The 18,325-nt window shown below is 37.5% G+C and overlaps 1 protein-coding gene across 1 annotated transcript; it reads right to left on the bottom strand.

Moving 5' to 3' along the window:
* Positions 1–3,745: 3,745 nt before the first annotated feature.
* Positions 3,746–11,330, bottom strand: atp6v0b (ATPase H+ transporting V0 subunit b). The gene is made up of 8 exons (XM_037681801.1): positions 11,081–11,330; positions 10,180–10,228; positions 8,810–8,893; positions 7,014–7,091; positions 6,774–6,843; positions 6,582–6,633; positions 5,355–5,545; positions 3,746–5,272 (listed from the first exon to the last, which is right to left on the bottom strand). Exons 1-8 carry the CDS (start codon positions 11,163–11,165, stop codon positions 5,246–5,248), a joined length of 636 nt encoding a protein of 211 aa, XP_037537729.1. The 5' UTR covers positions 11,166–11,330; the 3' UTR covers positions 3,746–5,245.
* Between the last annotated feature and the right edge of the window lie 6,995 nt (positions 11,331–18,325).

Raw genomic sequence — 18,325 nt, 5'->3', positions numbered from 1 at the left:
CTGCCTCAACAAGGATGGTGAATATCTCCCCTTTTTTTTTTTTTTTTTTTGTCTGTTTCCCCCCCCCCCCCCCCCTTTTACCGTGACATTTAAAATATTTTAAGATGAAAAAGGGCCGTCACTCTATGGAAACAGAGACCTTACTACCATCTGAGTAGAAAATGCCACAAGCTTCAGGACAAAGTGAATAATCGGATGTGCAGTCGAGATGGTCATGGTCATCATTTCAGGTCTCTCTTGTAAATGAGTCCTCGAAGCTCAATGGGATTAAGCTGTCTAAATAAAGGTTGAATGAATGCAGTTCTACATTTAAAAAAAAAATATTGTGTGAACACTTAGAGAAGTAACTAAAGGGTAGCGTGATAATGGTTTTGCCTAAATCTCTGTTTGTTTGTCTGAACCGTCAGCAAATTATATTACGCTTGCTTCAAACCTTGGCACTAACTTTTGGACATAGTTGCCAAGTTCGCTTATTGTAAGCAACTTTGGGCTTGGTTTTCTAAAGTCGCTTGTAAATCTTGTGAGTCGCGGGTTGCGTTTTTTTTGTGGGGGGGCTTGTTTTGAACGTGAAGTTGCTTATTTGGGCTTGACTTCCTTTCCGAGTGAAACTAGTTGATTATCTCCCAGCTCCGCACAATAAAGCAAAAGACAAGTGGTAGTATGTAGTTTGTCTCTTCCACGCCCCCGTTTCCTGTTTATCGCCCAAGTTGGCGAGGCGACAGGCGCACACATAGACATACATAAACATACATAAACATACATAAACATACAAATACGTCTGTGGGCGTACACCTCAAACACTCATACTGTGGCCGACCACTAGGGGGCTCCACTCACACGCAGATGTCAGGATATTTTGTTTTTTAAAATATGTAAAAAAAAATTACATATGCAAAATGTATTTTTAGCAGAGCTTAAAAGTATGTTATTCAAAATGTTTATCATAATTTTGCTGTTGTTTATGTGTAATGTTTATATTGTTTAAAAACAGCCTCTGTGTTACACAATATGGTGGGTTGCCAGTTGGGCTTGTTGTCACAGAGCTGGTTGCTGGTTTCTATCGCGAGATCTGGCAACACTGCTTTTGGAGTTAACCCAGTTTGTCAGCAAGCTGTGTCATGAACCACTGCACACATCTGAATGAACTAATCATTGGATTTGCATCTACATTTGATTAAACAGCCCAATCAACACAAAAATGGTTCCACCTCAGAAACATATACAGATCTTGAGATAAACTTTGGTGTGGTAGCAGCTGAGCATGATTCAAATCAAATCGCAACAGATCACACAGCATCGCATGAGTCTGCACTTCTTTTTTTTTTTTTTTTTTTGAGGTTTAACTAAAGTGACTATAACTGTATTTTCTTAACACAAGAGGATTTTAGTCTAAACCTCTGGAATGAAAGGCGGCGGGTGATGTAATTTTATCGTTTTTATCATGTTTTGAACTGAATCACCTTAATGGGGTTTTTCAGTAGTTTAAAGGAAATGGTGATGAAGTGTACAAATGTTATACAAGTTGACAGAATGCTTCAGAAAATAATCGCAACAAATAGCCGGTTTCTCACAACATGACAAGCGCAATTGTAGAAACTGTGTTCACGGGGAACTGAACCTGGCAGGAACAGTTCTCTAAGCATACAGAGTCAAAGGCAAAATTATTAAATGCATTCCACCAAATCTAATGCTGCGTGAGAAGCAGCTTCTCAAAAAATAAATAAATAAATAAAACGAGACAGTTCCAGTCCAGTTGCTACTTTTCACCCTTACAACAGCAGCTCTAAAGAGAGACCGTGTCGGATATGAGAGGAATGTCAGACGGGATTACAGTCTAGGTGCAGAGCTGCTGTGTAAACGCCTGGTTAGGTTAAGCTTTGAGATGAAGATGCATCATTTTTATCCTTATCTTCTCGCACATTCTCCCTCATTGCTTCTGCACTCTGGTGCTCTTTGCTCTCAGTGTGCTCCTACTGGACCATTACACATGAGACGCTGTGGTTTCTGCACAGCATCCAATGGTTCTTTAATGGCAGCAGCTGCAACTCTGGAAAGCTGCATTACCAAAGTAGATGTAGGAGCCTTTTTAATAACTCCAAACTGGAAACAAAAAGAACCAGCTAATCCATCATTGCAGCCCTCCATGCTGATTTTACAGAAGAACAGTAGAGGAAGAAAGACTAGTATGGCGGGTGTAAGGATGCTGCTAATTCGTAGATGTGATGACAAAAAGAAAGGGGGGTGGGGGGGGGCAGTGCAAGCATCAGATCTCCCCCATATCCAAAACTCAGCCTAATGCTACAAAGCTGCAGGATAAAAGCTTTGGAAAAACAAAAGCAAGCGTGCGTCTATGCTGAATACAACAATGCATCCCAGAAAGCATGCAGACAGTGCACCTACCTTTATGTTGGGAGGCGGATTACTTCTCTCTGTGCATCTTCTTCTCTGCTGGAGGACCAAAGACTCCCCCATCAGCAGAGAAATGAAAGAAAGAACCACAACAAACTCTCAATAAGCGCTGAACCGTTGAGACAAACGAACGATGAACAAACAAGCAGCTCAACCCAGCTCGTCGCTGTTCAGGATAACTATGACAGGCTATTATGTCTCCTCATCTGGGAAAACAGCCTCATGAAAAGCAGAATTACGCAAGCTGACATCGCTAAGGTGACTCGGAACGATGCTCTAGCGCAAACTAAAGAAAAGGGAGATGTTTCGCCCCTGGTTTTCCGTCCATCTCGTTGTGATTTTGGTGAATAGAATAAAGCGGAGCGAGACAGATGCTTTCAGGCTGAGGCAGCGAGCAGGTCCCTTCACTGTTGGTGCCTACGGAAGCCCGCGTGGTCGCAATTTCCTTTCGCTTTTCTTTTGATTTATTTGAGATGGAGGAAGTGTATAAACTCTTTTTTTTTTAGCACCCAGATCTGAGGACAGGGTGGGAATTACTATACCAAAAAGATAATTAAATACTTTAAACTACCGTAGTTGCTCTTTTTTTTTAGTTAAGGTGCCCATCTTTCATCTCAGGTATCCATTTATTTAGGAGATAAATATGTTTAAGTTTAAACAACAACAAAAAAATCCATGCCAAGTTTAACCTATATTTTAGTTTATTTTCACCAAATATGGACTTGTCTCCAGTTTGGGTTCGTTTGGTAATTCAGACTCATAAAAGATGTTTCAATTAAGTCACAAGTTAGCAAGACATAATACAAACACCTTTGTTGCCTTCAAGTTAAATAGTTTTTGTATAAATGTATCGTTATATAATTTAAAAGAGTATTGTAAAAGATATACGATAGAAAATAATACTTTTTCTTGCATAAAGTAAAACATGCTAACAAGCTAACACGTTAACTTGTGAGCTGTAATTAAATGTAATCTTAATTTTAACAAATTGATCCCATAAAACAAAGCTATAATTTGTATGACTTAGCCCCAACCTGAAATTACACTTAACTTTTAAACATAGTCCATCCAAGATTACCTTTTCTTGTGAAAACTTTGGTCTTCAGTTCATTGTGTTCTTCCTAAACCTTTAAAAGCTGATAATTATGTTTTAGACCTAAATCCTACGGAGCCCCGGAGGGGACAAAATACATTTCAAGTTTCTTGATAAATACTTTCTCGTGTTCAGCGTCATGTTGCTCTTTTGCATCATCTAGTGGACAAAAATACACTGCAGGAGTCAGCCGCTTGTAAAGTTGCATTTCAAATACTAATACAGAAGAAAACAAATTTCAGATTTTGATGAAATAAGTTTTATTTTCTCAATGACATTTATGAAGCCAGAAAGAAAATCTGATTTTTGACTTGCGTGTCAAAAATGAGTTTTCTGATCATCACGTCAACATATACGCACAGCACCACCTTAAAATCACTGAAAGTCTTGGATTTGATGCAGAGCCTTGGTTACCAAATCTTGGGTCTCCATCTGAATTGAGTGCTTATGAGAACAAAGTTCCTGCCAGATTAAATTAAAATAGTAAAGGAGTAAAAACAAAGAGAAACTTCAGACAAATAAAGCTGATATGTCGTCCCTGTGGAAAAATAAATCAGCTCCGCTTCATTTTCTTCTTTAACCTGGACGCCAAAAAGTTCACAAAACCCAGAAAAAAATCAAACAAAACGACCTGAAACACTGAAATAACGCCAACACGCCACATCTGTGTTGTGATGTTACACGAATGCACCAACGCTCAAGCTTTTATTTCCAGACGCCTAAATTGCACAATTTGTGGAATGTTAGCAACGATTGGTAAACAATAAACGGTTAACATTTTTGCAACAAAGTGCAGTGCATGTAAAACAAGAGGTACAAAAAAAAAAATTTTAATCAGGATTTACAGAAGCTAAATTTTGTGTAAAATAAGAACATAAAAAATAATGTGCACAAGTGGGTTTTGTAATGAAGCTTGGAACAGAAGACCAGCAGGGATTGCTTAAAATCTCAATCAATAAACCAACGGAGCCATACTTTTTTTCTGTTCTAAGATGATCAGTAACAAGGTGGCAAAGCTCAATAGTTTATATAATTAAAGTTAAATAATTATTCCTGACTGCTCAAAGACAAATGCTGCAGTCACTTTTTAAATTCCCTATGCTGTGATCATTTTTCTGATATTTACGCTCATCTTGGGCAAAGTTTAACAATTTTAGAAAGTCCTTTTATTTCCCCATAGCTTTCCTGAGGCATAAAAAAAACACTATGTGGGCCATTTATGTGGATTAAAGAATCAATAATTAGCAATGAGCAGGTACAGAAACAAAATCTGACAGACCAGGCTTTAAACGACAACCTTCTCGTGCTTTACAGGAAAAGCAAATCAAACATTGAACACACGCACACACACACATATCCAAATACTCCTGTGTAATTTTTACCTACCATTCAACAAGTGTGGTCAGAAAGATGCCAACTTAGCTGCAGATTATTAGATTTTCACAGCTTAACGTTGCAGTTGACTTGCACAACTCATCAGGTTGTTCAGTTTAGCTCATCTGAAGTGTGAAGGAGGGGAAGAAATTTACAGGAAAAAAAAAAATCAACGTTTTACCTTTTTTTTTGGTACCAGTTGTCTTTTTTTATACATCTATGCTTCCCCTTAAAAATAACTCGCACATGAATGATAGTTAAAAATAAAACCAGGTAAATATAGACATTTAAATAATTTACGACATATGTACACAACAATCCATCTTATTGTTCCAGCAGTATTCTCTTCTCAGAGTGTGAGAACGTCTTCTAATCTCCCATCTTTACTTTTGAGGTCTGAGAAGGAAAGAAAATATTTTTTACTATAAACGTCTGAAAAGGATGCGAGGAAATAAAAACGGAGGTAAATCTCATTTACCTGCAGAATGGCTACGATGACACCAAACAGGCCAATGGCGCTGCCAAAGATTTCCACAATGAGGATCTTCACAAAGAGGCTCGCGTTCTGGGCGTCAGCCAGCGCTGCTCCGCTGCCAACGATGCCCACGCAGATCCCACAGAAAAGGTTGGAAAAGCCCACAGTCAGACCCGCCCCAAACATGGAGTAACCTGACAGAAATGGGAACAAAATGAGTCGAGAAACTAAAAAAAAATTAGGGAAAAAAACAAAAGGAAATACCATATTTTTCGCCCTATAAGTCGTGCTTTTTTTTGGATAATTTGCATGCCCTGCAACTTACAGGCCGAAGCAACGTATTTATGAATTTTTTCCCCCCAAACATTTATAAACCAATTGTTGGCTACGATATGACCGTTTTCATTCATTCGGACTGAAAATATTGATTGAACACTACCATTTTCAGCCGCTAGATGGCGCTGCAGTAGCTGGGCATGCCGTTTTATCGTAATAGGTAAACGTGGCTATTAATGACAAATTCGAAAAATTTCAAGACAAAAACAACTAGACTTTATTTATTATTATTCACTTTATATTGTTGTTTTTGTCTTGAACTTTTTTGAATTTACCATGTCCAGGATGACTGAGAATCATCACCAGTTATTAATGACACAATCGGCTTGCCACGGTCTCCCACCTTCGTTCTGCTCGCTGCTTGGAGCAAACGTCATATCAGCTTCATTTCGCCGCACCGCCCCGGCGAAAGAATAATAATAATAATAATAATGCAGCTAATTTGATCATTGAAGTGCATTTATGAATTAAAATTTCAACTGAGATAAACCTTTACTATAATTTCGAGCGAACAAATAATTGTTTTTAAGTGTTAATTTTGTTAAATTCTTGTTAAAGTCCTTCCGTGTACACTCCTGCGGCCTCCATTTGGCAGCCCATCGATGTTTGGCACAACACCGGCCCACATTTCCAGGTTGTCAACGGTGACGCATAATAGATGTGACGTATATGGCAAAATTTATGGATTTTTCCACTTTATTAAAACATATTTGGACTGATGCGACGTATCGGGTGGAGCGACGTGTACGGCGGAAAATATAGCATGTGCTTCCTACGAAGACAAAAATACACAAGTGAAAGGTTGGGCAATGCCTTGGTGCAATTTTATACTAAACTTGTCAACTTCTTTTCAGGCCCCTTTAAATTTCTGTTGCTTCTCGTCCGTTTTCTTACCAGCTTGGTAATTTCGTGCTCCAATGGTCTCGGGGGTTGTTCCACTGAAGTTCTGGAAAATGCGGGAGATTATTTTAAGAAACTCATCTTCATTCTGCTTTTTGAATTATATTTCAGTCCTTCACATCTTAAAGCTCAAGCCTTCTTCCAGCCTTGTATAGGTTTCTAAAAAGAAGGAAAGGTGATAGTTACCTCAGCCATGTTGCTGATGACAATAGCCATGATGATCCCATAAATGGCAACAGCTTCGCAGAAGATAATGCTACAGAAACAAAACAAGAGCATAAGGAAAATAAAATCTCTCCATCCAAACATAATTCATTTGACTGGGAAACATTAAAATGTAATTATTTTATCATTTTGTGTCCAACTGTTGTTATTACTGGTGGGATTCGGTCTATCTGAACACTTCTGATATCTAAATAAGCCTACCTGACCAAATTTTTGGTTTTGATTCGTGGGGCCTTGACACCGCCACCAATGATGCTGGAGCCAGTGATGTAGATGCCCCTAGAAAAACAAGGACAAAACAAAACTATCAGTGCAACATTTTTCACATCAGAGTCATTAACTGATGTAAAATTTTAAAAAGAGCCATAGCCAGAAGGCTGTTGATCATTTTACTCAGCCAAAAATTAACTCTAACCTGCCTGAGGATGGTCACTAACATTTGCTTCCACGAACACAACTTCTGTGATCCGATTAGTTCTAAATGCATCCGAGACATGGCCATTATAACAAAACACCCTGAAGATTGTTCTAAACGATCCATTTAAACTAATAACTCTGCACATTTTACATAAACTACATATTAAAGAAGGTTAAAAGAACGGAATATTTAAATTTAAAGTGAAGATTATTCTCGTCTACGTGAAGGTAATTATGACGCGAAGCAAGTTGTCATCTCGCAGTAATATATGAACTTTACTTAGAAATGAATGGGAAACACACAAGAGCATTCATCGTTTATTTTAAATTGAGACAACAGGAACTAATATTACTTGTAAGTCAGAGGCCAGTTCAGTACAGAGCCTGAATAATATTTAATCTCTTCACAGTTAAACCTTTACAGCATAATGGAAAGTTTGTAGTTTCATTTGCATCTGTTAAGATTATTCTGTTGATCAAGAACAGCAACTTCCCTAATATATTTATCTCTGCTTGTCTTTCATAAATTTAAGCTTAAAACAAATCAGAATGTGACAGTTAGGCCTGTCATGATAACAAATTTTTCTGGGCGATTTACTGTCTTAGAAATTATTGCAATAAACAATAATATTGTTTTAAATTTGACAATAATTAGGAATTATTGTCCAATTTAAGAAGAAACGTTTAATTTGTTTTGCATGTAGTACCTTTTTTCGACCACCGGAAGGCAGTGTAAGACTGTTTGAACTGAAGGATGGATAACAAACAACAAAGCCCATGCTCAATGAATGAAGGATGGATAGTGAGGGAGCGAGCAGCGCGTCCCTTTAAGAAAAATGGGAGGGAGACCCTTTGACATGACATGGGCTGTCTCTCTCTGGTTCTCAAAATGGCGGACGCTCGGTGTGTTTTGAGCTCTTTAGCATAGCATTTGTCACACAAAGCTTTTAATAATTTTTTTTTTTAATCAGTAAACAAGTTCTCAGCTTCTTTTTGCAGAGAAAAAACTTTTTACACAAAAGCACGAGTTTCAACCATGAATTTTGGAGCTTCGACAAGACGGTGTTTATGTCCCCAGAGGTCGGCCTGTTAGCTTAGCTTCTCAGCTTAGCTGCTTTTCGTGATCCAAAAACGCAATTTTGGATGGTTAAAACAGATTTTAAAGAGGAAAGAGAAAGGGAGGGGTCAGTGGAGAGCACCGGAGTTGAGCCTTTTTTGTCATCCAGTGTCTTCAGAAAGTGAGAGACACGAAGAAACGATAAAGCGACTAAATGAAAAGGAGGTCAATAATTTTAATTTATTGTGGGATTAATTAATATATCGTTTATTGTGACTGCCTGAATATGCAGTAAAATGAGAATTCCAAGATGCCAGAATAAGGGACTGATACTACTTTATAGTACATGTACCATGCACCATTATTTAGTTTTCAAATGAACTTTAAATGGAACTTTGAAAAGGAGAGGCCAATATTTTTAGACAAATTTGACATTTTAGGATGGCTGTTGTTTCAATTTTCAAACAAAAATACAAAACAGGTGTAAGTTCCCCCATATATTTGTTTCTTGTTGAGCACTCACCAGGCAGCTCCCACCACAGACAGAGAGATGGCCAAACCAATGCCCAGATTGGCCCACATAAAAGGAGACGTCTCCGTCAGGAACCTGAGGGATGAAAATACAAAGAAGAACTTTAAACCAACATCAAAAGCATCAAAACAACCCTTTATTGACTTAGTTCAGCTTCAACCCATTAGTTTTAATTAAAATTTGAGGGGAAAATATAGTTTTGCAGGATGAATGCGCGATGTGCACCACAACTGGCTCCATGAGATGATTCCCTGAAGTAAAACATGGCCCAACAATTCATCTGACTACGTCTCCAAACATGCAAGAAGACAGAAAAAAAAAAAACTCCTATATACCATTTCCTTCGTGCTTCAATTTTGTTTTTGCAAGAAAAAGACTAAATGTTTGTTTTAAAAAGAGAGGAAACACATTTTGATTGAACACTACAGAACAGACTGTCAGGAAAGACTTGCTGAAATGTGACTGATTCAGCAGTAGTCTCAGACATCGCAGTGCAGAAATTTATTCGACGTCCTTTCAAGGAGCTGCATTTGGTCTAAATAATCACACTGTACAACAAACTGTATTCCATATTGTTTGTGTAAAGAGCAGAACGTGTCTGAGCTCATTTGAGACTACAGCAGGTAATTTCCCACATACAGTTATCACATTGACTGATGTCTTTTGTTAATATGTCAATTTTTTTTTACTATAATCTACAAAGTCCAGCAGATAAACCTACAGACTTTGTTTGGAGCATGTCCTGCTTCCTGTGCGGCCTACATGCCACTCCAGAGTATTTCCACAACTCAAGTCTCGCACACAAGCCTTCCGTTTCTGTTAGCATAACCACCAAGTCAAATTTAATTACCAAGTTTCAGAACAAAGTCATGTTTTTATCTAGCAGTGTTATGAACAGTTTACCGGTAGTACCCACCCCATCTCACTATTTAAGAAAACGTCAGACTAATGTGTCAAAGTAGAGGAAATACTCAAAATGAGCCACGACGACAGACATCAGAAAGTAACATTTAATTTATGGCCGTGATTTTAAATGGTAAGAACAGTAACTTTAAAAAAAAAACATACAAAAACTCTGCTTCAAATAACTTATATTCCTATAAAATAATGACTGTGTTGTTTAATCTTGTGGATTTTATTAGCAAGAGAACAAAAAGTTATCTGTATAGTATTCGTTTTCTTAGGATGGTGCAACAAAGTCACTAAAGGTTGTGTTTCCTTACAACAACAACAAGCTACATGAAATTAAAATATTGTGTTTTAAATACTTCAGCTTGTACTGTTCTGTGCTTTGGGATTTTTTTAAGACTCCATGGGATAAAATACATTAAAAAAAAAAAGACTATGAAAACTGATCTTACCATGCCACATCAAAACGGAATCCAAGGTCAAATATGGTATAACAGATACCTGTGGGGTAAACAGAAACATGACAGCTTGCAAGTGAGTCAATTACAGCAAGATTTTATCGTTTAGACATGACTGTCTCACATGAATGTGAAACTATTTTAATATTATCCTAATTTCTAAAAGCTTTGCTTCCAAGAAACAGATTTTCTATAAACAGTCTGCAAAGATCAACACTAAACATGAAGAATTACTGATGGCAAGCCTGAAGGAAAACTATGACAACCCTAAAAACGTGGAAACAAGTGGCAACATCTGTATGATGGCTCAGTTTCACGTGGAAACATCTGCAGTTCCTTTTTTAAGAAACCTGTGTTGCAATAATAATTAAAAAAAACTAGCATGCTACCATTATGATAGACCAACCTAAAGCTTTAAGCTGCTAAAAGGGAAGCAGGAGAACACTTAGAAATAACTAAATTACTTCTATTTCTACAAATAAATAAAAAACTAGTCAACATAAATCGCCACAGCTTCTGTCCGGTGAAGTTAGCTCTTCGGCTAGCATGAAGGGAGCTAGTAAGAAGCTAACGTGCGCAGCTCGCCTCGCAGATAAATGCACAAACCCATCATTTCCAAAGCAAGCTGTTTATTAGGTCTCCAGCTACTAATATATACAAAAGTCCTGACTTTCAACTGGTTAATTTAACAAACAGCACGAAGCAGCTAGCTGAATGAACCGCAACAATGCTAGTTCCAAGATTTAGCCAGGACCCACTGGCTGCTTCAATTCATTGAGCCACAAGACGACAATGATCGAGTAAATGGCGATTATTCGGGATGTGTGAACGCGTATAAAAATAATTCACTGATTCGACTGTTACGAGTGAATTACACGAGAATCTGTCCCCTTACCTACGATTAGTATGGTGCTCCAGAAGGCCAAAGTGACCCCCGTGTAAAGAATGGCGTGTCCGTTCATCATCCACTCCAGCAGCATCTGTCCGGTACTCTAACCTGCTAGAGCAGCGGGATACACTTGGCTCAAATTTAAAATTTGAGGCCAGAGAGACCAAGGGAACGATAAAACCCTGTTTCAAAAGACGCTAGCTATCAATGGAGGAGGAAGAGCACCAAAAGGAGAAGCAGGTGATGTCAGCTGATTCGGTTCGACTAGCATGTGACCGAGGAGTGGAAGGCTGCGTTCAATGTCTTCTTCAACGCCGCCTGAAGCAAAACATTCACTTATTTATTACCTGCCACCACCCTTTACAGCATTGTAGAGTTATTCATACAATAAACACACAATGCAAAATGCCCCATTTTTTAATTTGACTCATAAAGTTTGTAAATAAATCCTAAAAGGCTGCATTCCTTGAAACTTAGGTTAATGCAACTCCCAAAGTGGCCGCTAGATGTCACTGCTGTAACACATTTAACACAATGTGGCAATTATTCTGATGCGTGCTCAATAATCCAGGTAGAAAACTCTCAAAAAGTTAAGAAATGACTTTTTAAGATATGGCAATTATTGTTGATTTCTGTAGTCAGCGCCTAATTTTTATATTTGTATATAAAAACCTCTAAAAACAGTGGTGTGTTACTGCTCACTCACAAATTAATTTCACACATGACATCTATAGAATCAGAGTCAAGAGTCAGAGAGTCAGAGTTTCTTTATTTGTCATTCGCATCACATGTGGTACATGAGGTAGAATGAAATTGTGTACATAGGGTCCTGGTTACATCAAACAATAGCAAAAATATAAAGTGTAAAAAGAAATAGTAAATAAGGATCTGAGATATAAACTAAGATATACACTAAACGGACGCCCAATGGTACGCTAAAATAAATGTAAATATATATATTCAATTTAATAAAGATTGTGTCAGTTAGGACCAAATAAATACAAAGAAGTCAACCATTCATATGAACTCAATCAGGGCTGCTAAGTTTTTTTGATCTGGGAATTGTCTTTAAATGCAATTAGTGGGCGTTGGTACCCTAGTTGTATTAGTGTATGTCATTTAGCATGAATAAATAATTAGCAGACATGGTTAAATACACTATAACATATGATTTTGTTGGTTGCTTTTTAACAAGATAGTGATGCAAAACAAGCCCCTTTTTTGAAGGACTATTTAAGAATTTAAGTGTTGCAAACATCCTAAATATGCCTTAAGAGTTTGGACCAATTATAGTTTTGTAAGTACTTTGTTTCCCAGTCTTTCAGTTGTGTGGCAAACATTAGGAGAAAGTGGAGATAGTCTTGACTGATCTGTGTTTTCTGAAATCGATACTGCTAAGTAATCTCATATCTTCCTGTTTATATGCACTTGTTGCCTAAATAGGCTGCAAAAACATAATAAGAATTGAATCACCAATCGATAATTCTGTTAATAATCTTCCGTCTCTTCTGTTCTTACATGTCTATGAGGGTTGGGAAAGTTGCTGGGACCTTTTAATAAGTGAAATTCAAGGTCTCGCTTGTTTTAAGCCTGAGTTGTATACCTGCTGGTCATTTCAGGCTCTGCTGCTTTAGTTTTATACATTATTTCACTGATGAGCTCGAACCCATGCACGGAAAAGCCTCAAGAAAGTACGATGATGAAGTAATGGGATACTGAAAGCTTTAATGATGTGAGGTTCACTTGAATGTTTAGTGTTGTGGCCATGCATGGGGAGTAATTGAAGCTGTCAATCTTCTGCTGAAGTTTTCTGCAGTCTCCAAAACATTTGCATTTCTTCAGTCAATCAAACCCTTGGTAAACACGAGGGATGTGTCCCTGCTGATATTACAATAAATCATGCCAAGTCAAATCTCTCCTTTGGGACAAATGTGGTCATGAGCATGAGAAGGAGGCTCTGCTGTGAGTTTGTGAGGACACAGATAGAAACCGCCCGGGGAACCATCGTTTTTCTCTTCATTAATTCCGATACAAACTTCCTGACAGGGCTTCTTACCTCCAAGGATACCATCTCTGTTCTCATTTAATCAAGTCTGTGTCAGTTTCCTCCTCCGGGATCACAGAAGTCACTCAGCTGTTAACGTTGCCAGTCGTGTCCTTTGTTCCGACAGATTGGAAATGATTAAATCAGAATCCCGAAGTCAGTTTTTAATCGCAAAAGCTCAATAAGCGATAAATCCCCCAATTGTCCACTTAAAGACCGAATCAGCTCCAACATATTTTGTTTCCTTGAAGATTCATTTTTCTAGTTTGTTTGACAAAGAAAAGGAGTTTGGATTCCATTTTGTTCTTCCAGCTTTAAGCCTATATGCATTTTCCTTTTAGAAGCCAAGAAACATTTGCATCAGCAAGTGCTTGGCAGGTAACTGCTGAGTGTGAGTTTAAGAAGAAACGTGTTCATTAAACCGATTTTAAAAGCTTTGATCTGAGCAAACTGTCAGCTAAAGTTAAAGCAAGAAAAAAAAAGGGTTCGGTTTTGCTGATGCTAGTCCTCCTGCTTTTCTCTAAAAGTCAAAGGAATACTGATTCATTTTTTGGTCAAAATTCATCAAAGTTTGCCTGTAAATGCCACCTTTATTTGTCAGAATGATTTACTGTTTATACAGTATACCTAGGACTAGCTGGTTTTCCATAATGTTCTTATGAAGAAACCTATATATAGTTCTTTTAAAGTAAAAATAAAAGAGCAACAAACCGTTTGTGAGTTGCCGTATATTTGACGTGATTCCATCAAAACCGGTCGTTTGTGCTCAGTCATGTCACTACTTTTCTAGGAGTGCGTCTAGGAGGAGAAGTTTATTAACAGCTGTTGATACTTGTCTGAGTTTCAGACTGTGGAATTAGTCTAATTAATGGAACAGACGTAGAAAAACAGCACAGCATGTTGACAAGTTTGTCTCATACCAGATGGAAGCCATAAATTGATTTCATTTTTTGGCTGAAGTTTCCCTTGCTCATCTAAATGAGTGATTCTCAGTTTCTGAATAAAAAGTACTCACTGCAAACTACAAAGTCCAACAGAACTGTTGACCTGAACTACAATAAAAGGTGTAGTTTGAAATAGATTTCCAGATTTATAGTGACAAACAATTCTAAAATTAAGGTACCAGTGGTGCTTCCAGAAATATTTTATTGAGGTGGCCACTAAAAATCCTGGGGTGGCACATAAAACGTTGTAAAATATCAAATTTCTAATATACTGTTGAAGTAAAGTGATCATTTGAAAACTTCGACAAAATGGAAGTTTAGGAGTAGGCCTGTCACGATAACAAATGTTGCTGGGTGATTTATTGTCTCAGAAATTATTGCGATAAACGATAATGTTGTTTGAAATTTGACAATAATTAGTAATTATCCAAAAATGAGATTTTTGGATTGTTAAAATTGATTTTAAAGAGAAAAGAGAAAGGGGGGGTCAGTGAAGAGCGCCAGAGTTGAGCCTTTTGTCATCCAGTGTCTTCAGTAGAAAGAGAGCGACACAAAGAAATGATAAAGCCGATAAAGGGAAATGATTTCGATAATTTAAATGTATCACGCGATTGATTGATTGATTGACAGTTAACTCAGCTTGAGACGTTGGTTTTTAATGTTTTTAATCTATTTTTTAAAATTGTTTTTATTGTTCCTTTGTTTGTTGTTTTTATGAGCTAACAGTTGATTGTTTTTTGCAATTTTAATTGATTTCATTGTTTGTATGTTTGCTTTGACGTGTGTAGGGGAACACCACCTCAGAAAAAGATCACCTCATCTCAAACAAACATCATTCCTGTGTTTTGCGTTGGAAACTGTTAAAATAAGATTCATCTATTCCTTTGGGAACAAACAGACATTGTTTTGCAAATATTCAACTCAGTTCACAAACTTCTTAGGTGACACTAATGTGAATGTAATTAAAAAAAAAAACTGTCACGTTGTTAAACAGATTTCCAATATGAACTCATTTCCCATGAAACGGACAGATCGTTTTAATGAGAGCTTTTGGTTCAACTGGTGTCGAAGTTTTGAAACATCTGAACTTGCTACGTTGAGATTTCATCTTTATCAAAAAGGAGAATTCCTCCCAGAACTCGTTCCCATGAAGATAACACATTAAAGAACCCTTTGTTTAATGACATTCCTTTCTAGGAGATGGACAGCGACACCTTTTGGTGGAACTTTGCATGTTATTGATTCAAAATATGTCATACTTAAATGTTTATTCATGAAAATGTGTGTTTTAAGTAATCTTTCTTTAAGATAATCATTTGTCTTATTTTTCTCTTTTAAAAGGAAAACTTTTAAGGCAGAGAAAAGGACTATAGATTTATTTAAGAGGCCTTCATAAAAAACACAGCCAAGAGTTAGGACCATCCCTCCTGAGGTGGACCTTCATTTCTGTTTTTACACAGACAGTTAAGTTTCACTTCTACTTCAACTTCTTCTACTTCACAACTTCTTCTACATATTACACTGGAGTTCGGAACTGGGAGAGAAGAAACCCAGCTTCTGCACTGGACTCAGAAAGGAGAGAAGCATCCTTTCTGCAGACGTCTCAGGACGAGAGAAAGACACAGAACCTGACCGAACCAACCATCACACCACAGAGTGGTAATCCCCAGCTGACTCCCATATGGACCCTCGTCCCTCTAAGGTGACAGTTGGAGGAGAACTCAGCCTCTCAGTTAACCGGAATATCTGAGGTGGGTACCATTTTAAGCAGCGGTTGGAACCATTCTGGCATCTCATCCTGGTAGGAGAGAGACTCTTCAATGCCTTTCTGGTGAACCATCACAACATATCAGACAAACCTAGCTCACCTTAGACACAAGTTTAACCACTTCACAAACAGAACCAGTCCAAAATCTGCCTTTTAAGTTTCCTCATCAATTAGACCTTTGATTCAAAGTAATTTGATGTTCAGTTAACTTTTGTCATGCATAATTTTCATCACATATATCACAGGTTATTATTATTTTTTATAATAAAATACATAAAATCAACTGAATTTGTGATTATTTTGGCATATCTGTGTGTATTAACTGATTTGATGCCCTTTAAACACGAGAAAAGAACACATGTTTCAGTTTACATTATTTTGGGGTAAATAGAGACTGATTTTTCCTCTCCAAGATAGGTGGTGCCCAAACAACGAGGTTGTTTGCATAATACATGCATATCTTATGAGCTTAACTCATAACTGATAATCAACAATGTATATCCAGCCCCATATCACTCTACATGTGTTATCAGTGTACAGCAACAGTATTGTTTTAAAGTGCTTTATGAATAAAGTGGTGTTTTATTGTATTCTTGCATTGTTTTGCCCCCTCTGGCCTCTCCTTGGGAGTAGCCCTGGCAGACACGCTCAGTAGAAACAAAGCACTCGCCTAAATCAGCCAGAAATTAGAATCTGCTGCTAAATACACGCAAAAAGAGAGATAGAACGTGAAAGAGACAAAGTAGATTAAGACAACTGTCTAGAATAAAAATCGGGGACCAAATAAGGCGGTGGAGCGCCATGAAGACAATGGTATTCTTGTAGCTTTAGTGAAACATCTTTTTAGTTCACCGTTTTATCCTAACTTAAACTTTATACTTTACGCAACAAATCAGAGCATAAATTCACACACAAACATTAAAAGTGTCAGACTTCTCCCTCCCAAGCAGTTCTTGGGAGTTTTAATACAAATGTTCTTAATAACGATGCGTTAACTATCGGTGAGAGAATTGAAATGTGCAGATTTTGTTTCTTATTGTGTTATAATCTTTTATTTTGAACTGGTCTTCATGGCTTTGCATTGAGTTTCTTTAATGTGATGTTGCTGCGTTGCGTCCAGCTCTCTGCACGGAGGGATTTCAGTATTTTAAGTCTTACAACTGCTCGATGGTCATGACCGACATCACAAGAGCTCTTCTCTTATAGCTGCTGAAAGCTGCTCAAACAACAGTACAGTATTTTTTTCCTCTTGAAATCTAAAAATACCCACGCAAAGAACTCATAGACAATACATTTCTGACTCACCCTGTGTTCAAGAGGAAGACAATCCCCGTAGTTTATGTGAGAAGTATTTAACACGAGGGAGTGGAGAAGTAACAGATAATCAACGTGAAGGGGAAAAAAAGCAAACACCTTGTTTCCTATTTAAACCAATAGTTGATGTTTTTCTTTGTCATTACTTTACCTGCATGATTATTGTTGTTACCATGGCAACAATGGTTCATTTGCCCTATCAGAGAAAATATTAATTTACTTCGTTACCACATGTGCTCCATGTTCACTGTTGTCAAAGTGACTCTGGGGTCAGGTTAGCTTGTCCTGCACTAAACTGTAATATCTGGAATGTGCACTTAGTCATTCTTATTATTGCCTGCTTCCACGGTTAGGTAAATATCTTATAAAACATTGGGTGGATTTTAATTAAACACTCAGAAGGAAATCATTTGACATACATCTGATTTGCTTTCAAACCTCATTCCAGTGGGTGTCACACCAAAGGGACCACTGCCAAGACAAAAAAATTAATAACTCTGTCAGTTTACAGATTTTGACTTAAAATTTGCTGTATAGTAAACGAGTTAAAGTTGATACAAAATACATTCTCAAAAAGCTAAAATTATTATTATTTTTTTATTTAACCTTTTTTTATACAGGTATACAGGAAATAGTAAACAGCTCTCAGTTTACCGGTCGGTCTACATTCCTACCCTCACCTATGGTCACGAGCTCTGGGTAGTGACTCAACGAATGAGACTGCGGATACAGGCGGTTGAAATAAGTTTCCTCTGGAAATTGGATTGTAGTCTCATTGAGTCACGAGGACTCATTTTCAAGAGAAACCTGTTTCAGACAGACAACAATATACAACAATAAAAAGCAATTAGAATTAAAATAGTGTTATTAAAAACAGTTAATGTTAGCAGCATGGTCCTATTAGCAGAGCGGTTCTGTTAGCAGTGTGGTCTTGCTTGCAGTGTGGTCCTGTTAGTATCACGGTCCTGTTAGCAGTGTGGTCCTGTTAGCATCAACATATGTTAACAGTGTGGTTATGTTAACAATGTGGTTCTGTTAGCAGTGTGGTCCTGTTAGCATCATGGTTCTGTTAGCAGTGTGGTACTGTTAATATCATGGTCCTCTTAGCAGTGTGGTCCTGTTAGCATCATGGTCCTGTTAGCAGTGTGGTCCTGTTAGCATCATGGTATGTTAACAGTGTG

Source organism: Nematolebias whitei, chromosome 9 (assembly GCF_014905685.2).
Source record: "Nematolebias whitei isolate Nwh7 chromosome 9, NemWhi1, whole genome shotgun sequence".
Lineage (NCBI taxonomy): Eukaryota > Metazoa > Chordata > Actinopteri > Cyprinodontiformes > Rivulidae > Nematolebias > Nematolebias whitei.
This window is presented reverse-complemented; position numbering and strand designations above follow the sequence as displayed.

Excerpts from the sequence above, each read along its gene's own strand:
- atp6v0b (XM_037681801.1), bottom strand. The coding sequence starts at position 11,165 with ATGCTGCTGGAGTGGATGATGAACGGACACGCCATTCTTTACACGGGG. Across the intron at positions 7,092-8,809 it reads TCTGTGGTGGGAGCTGCCTG|GGGCATCTACATCACTGGCT; the intron begins GTGAGTGCTCAA and ends TTGTTTTTCTAG. Across the intron at positions 5,273-5,354 it reads TCATCGTAGCCATTCTGCAG|ACCTCAAAAGTAAAGATGGG; the intron begins GTAAATGAGATT and ends TTTCCTTCTCAG.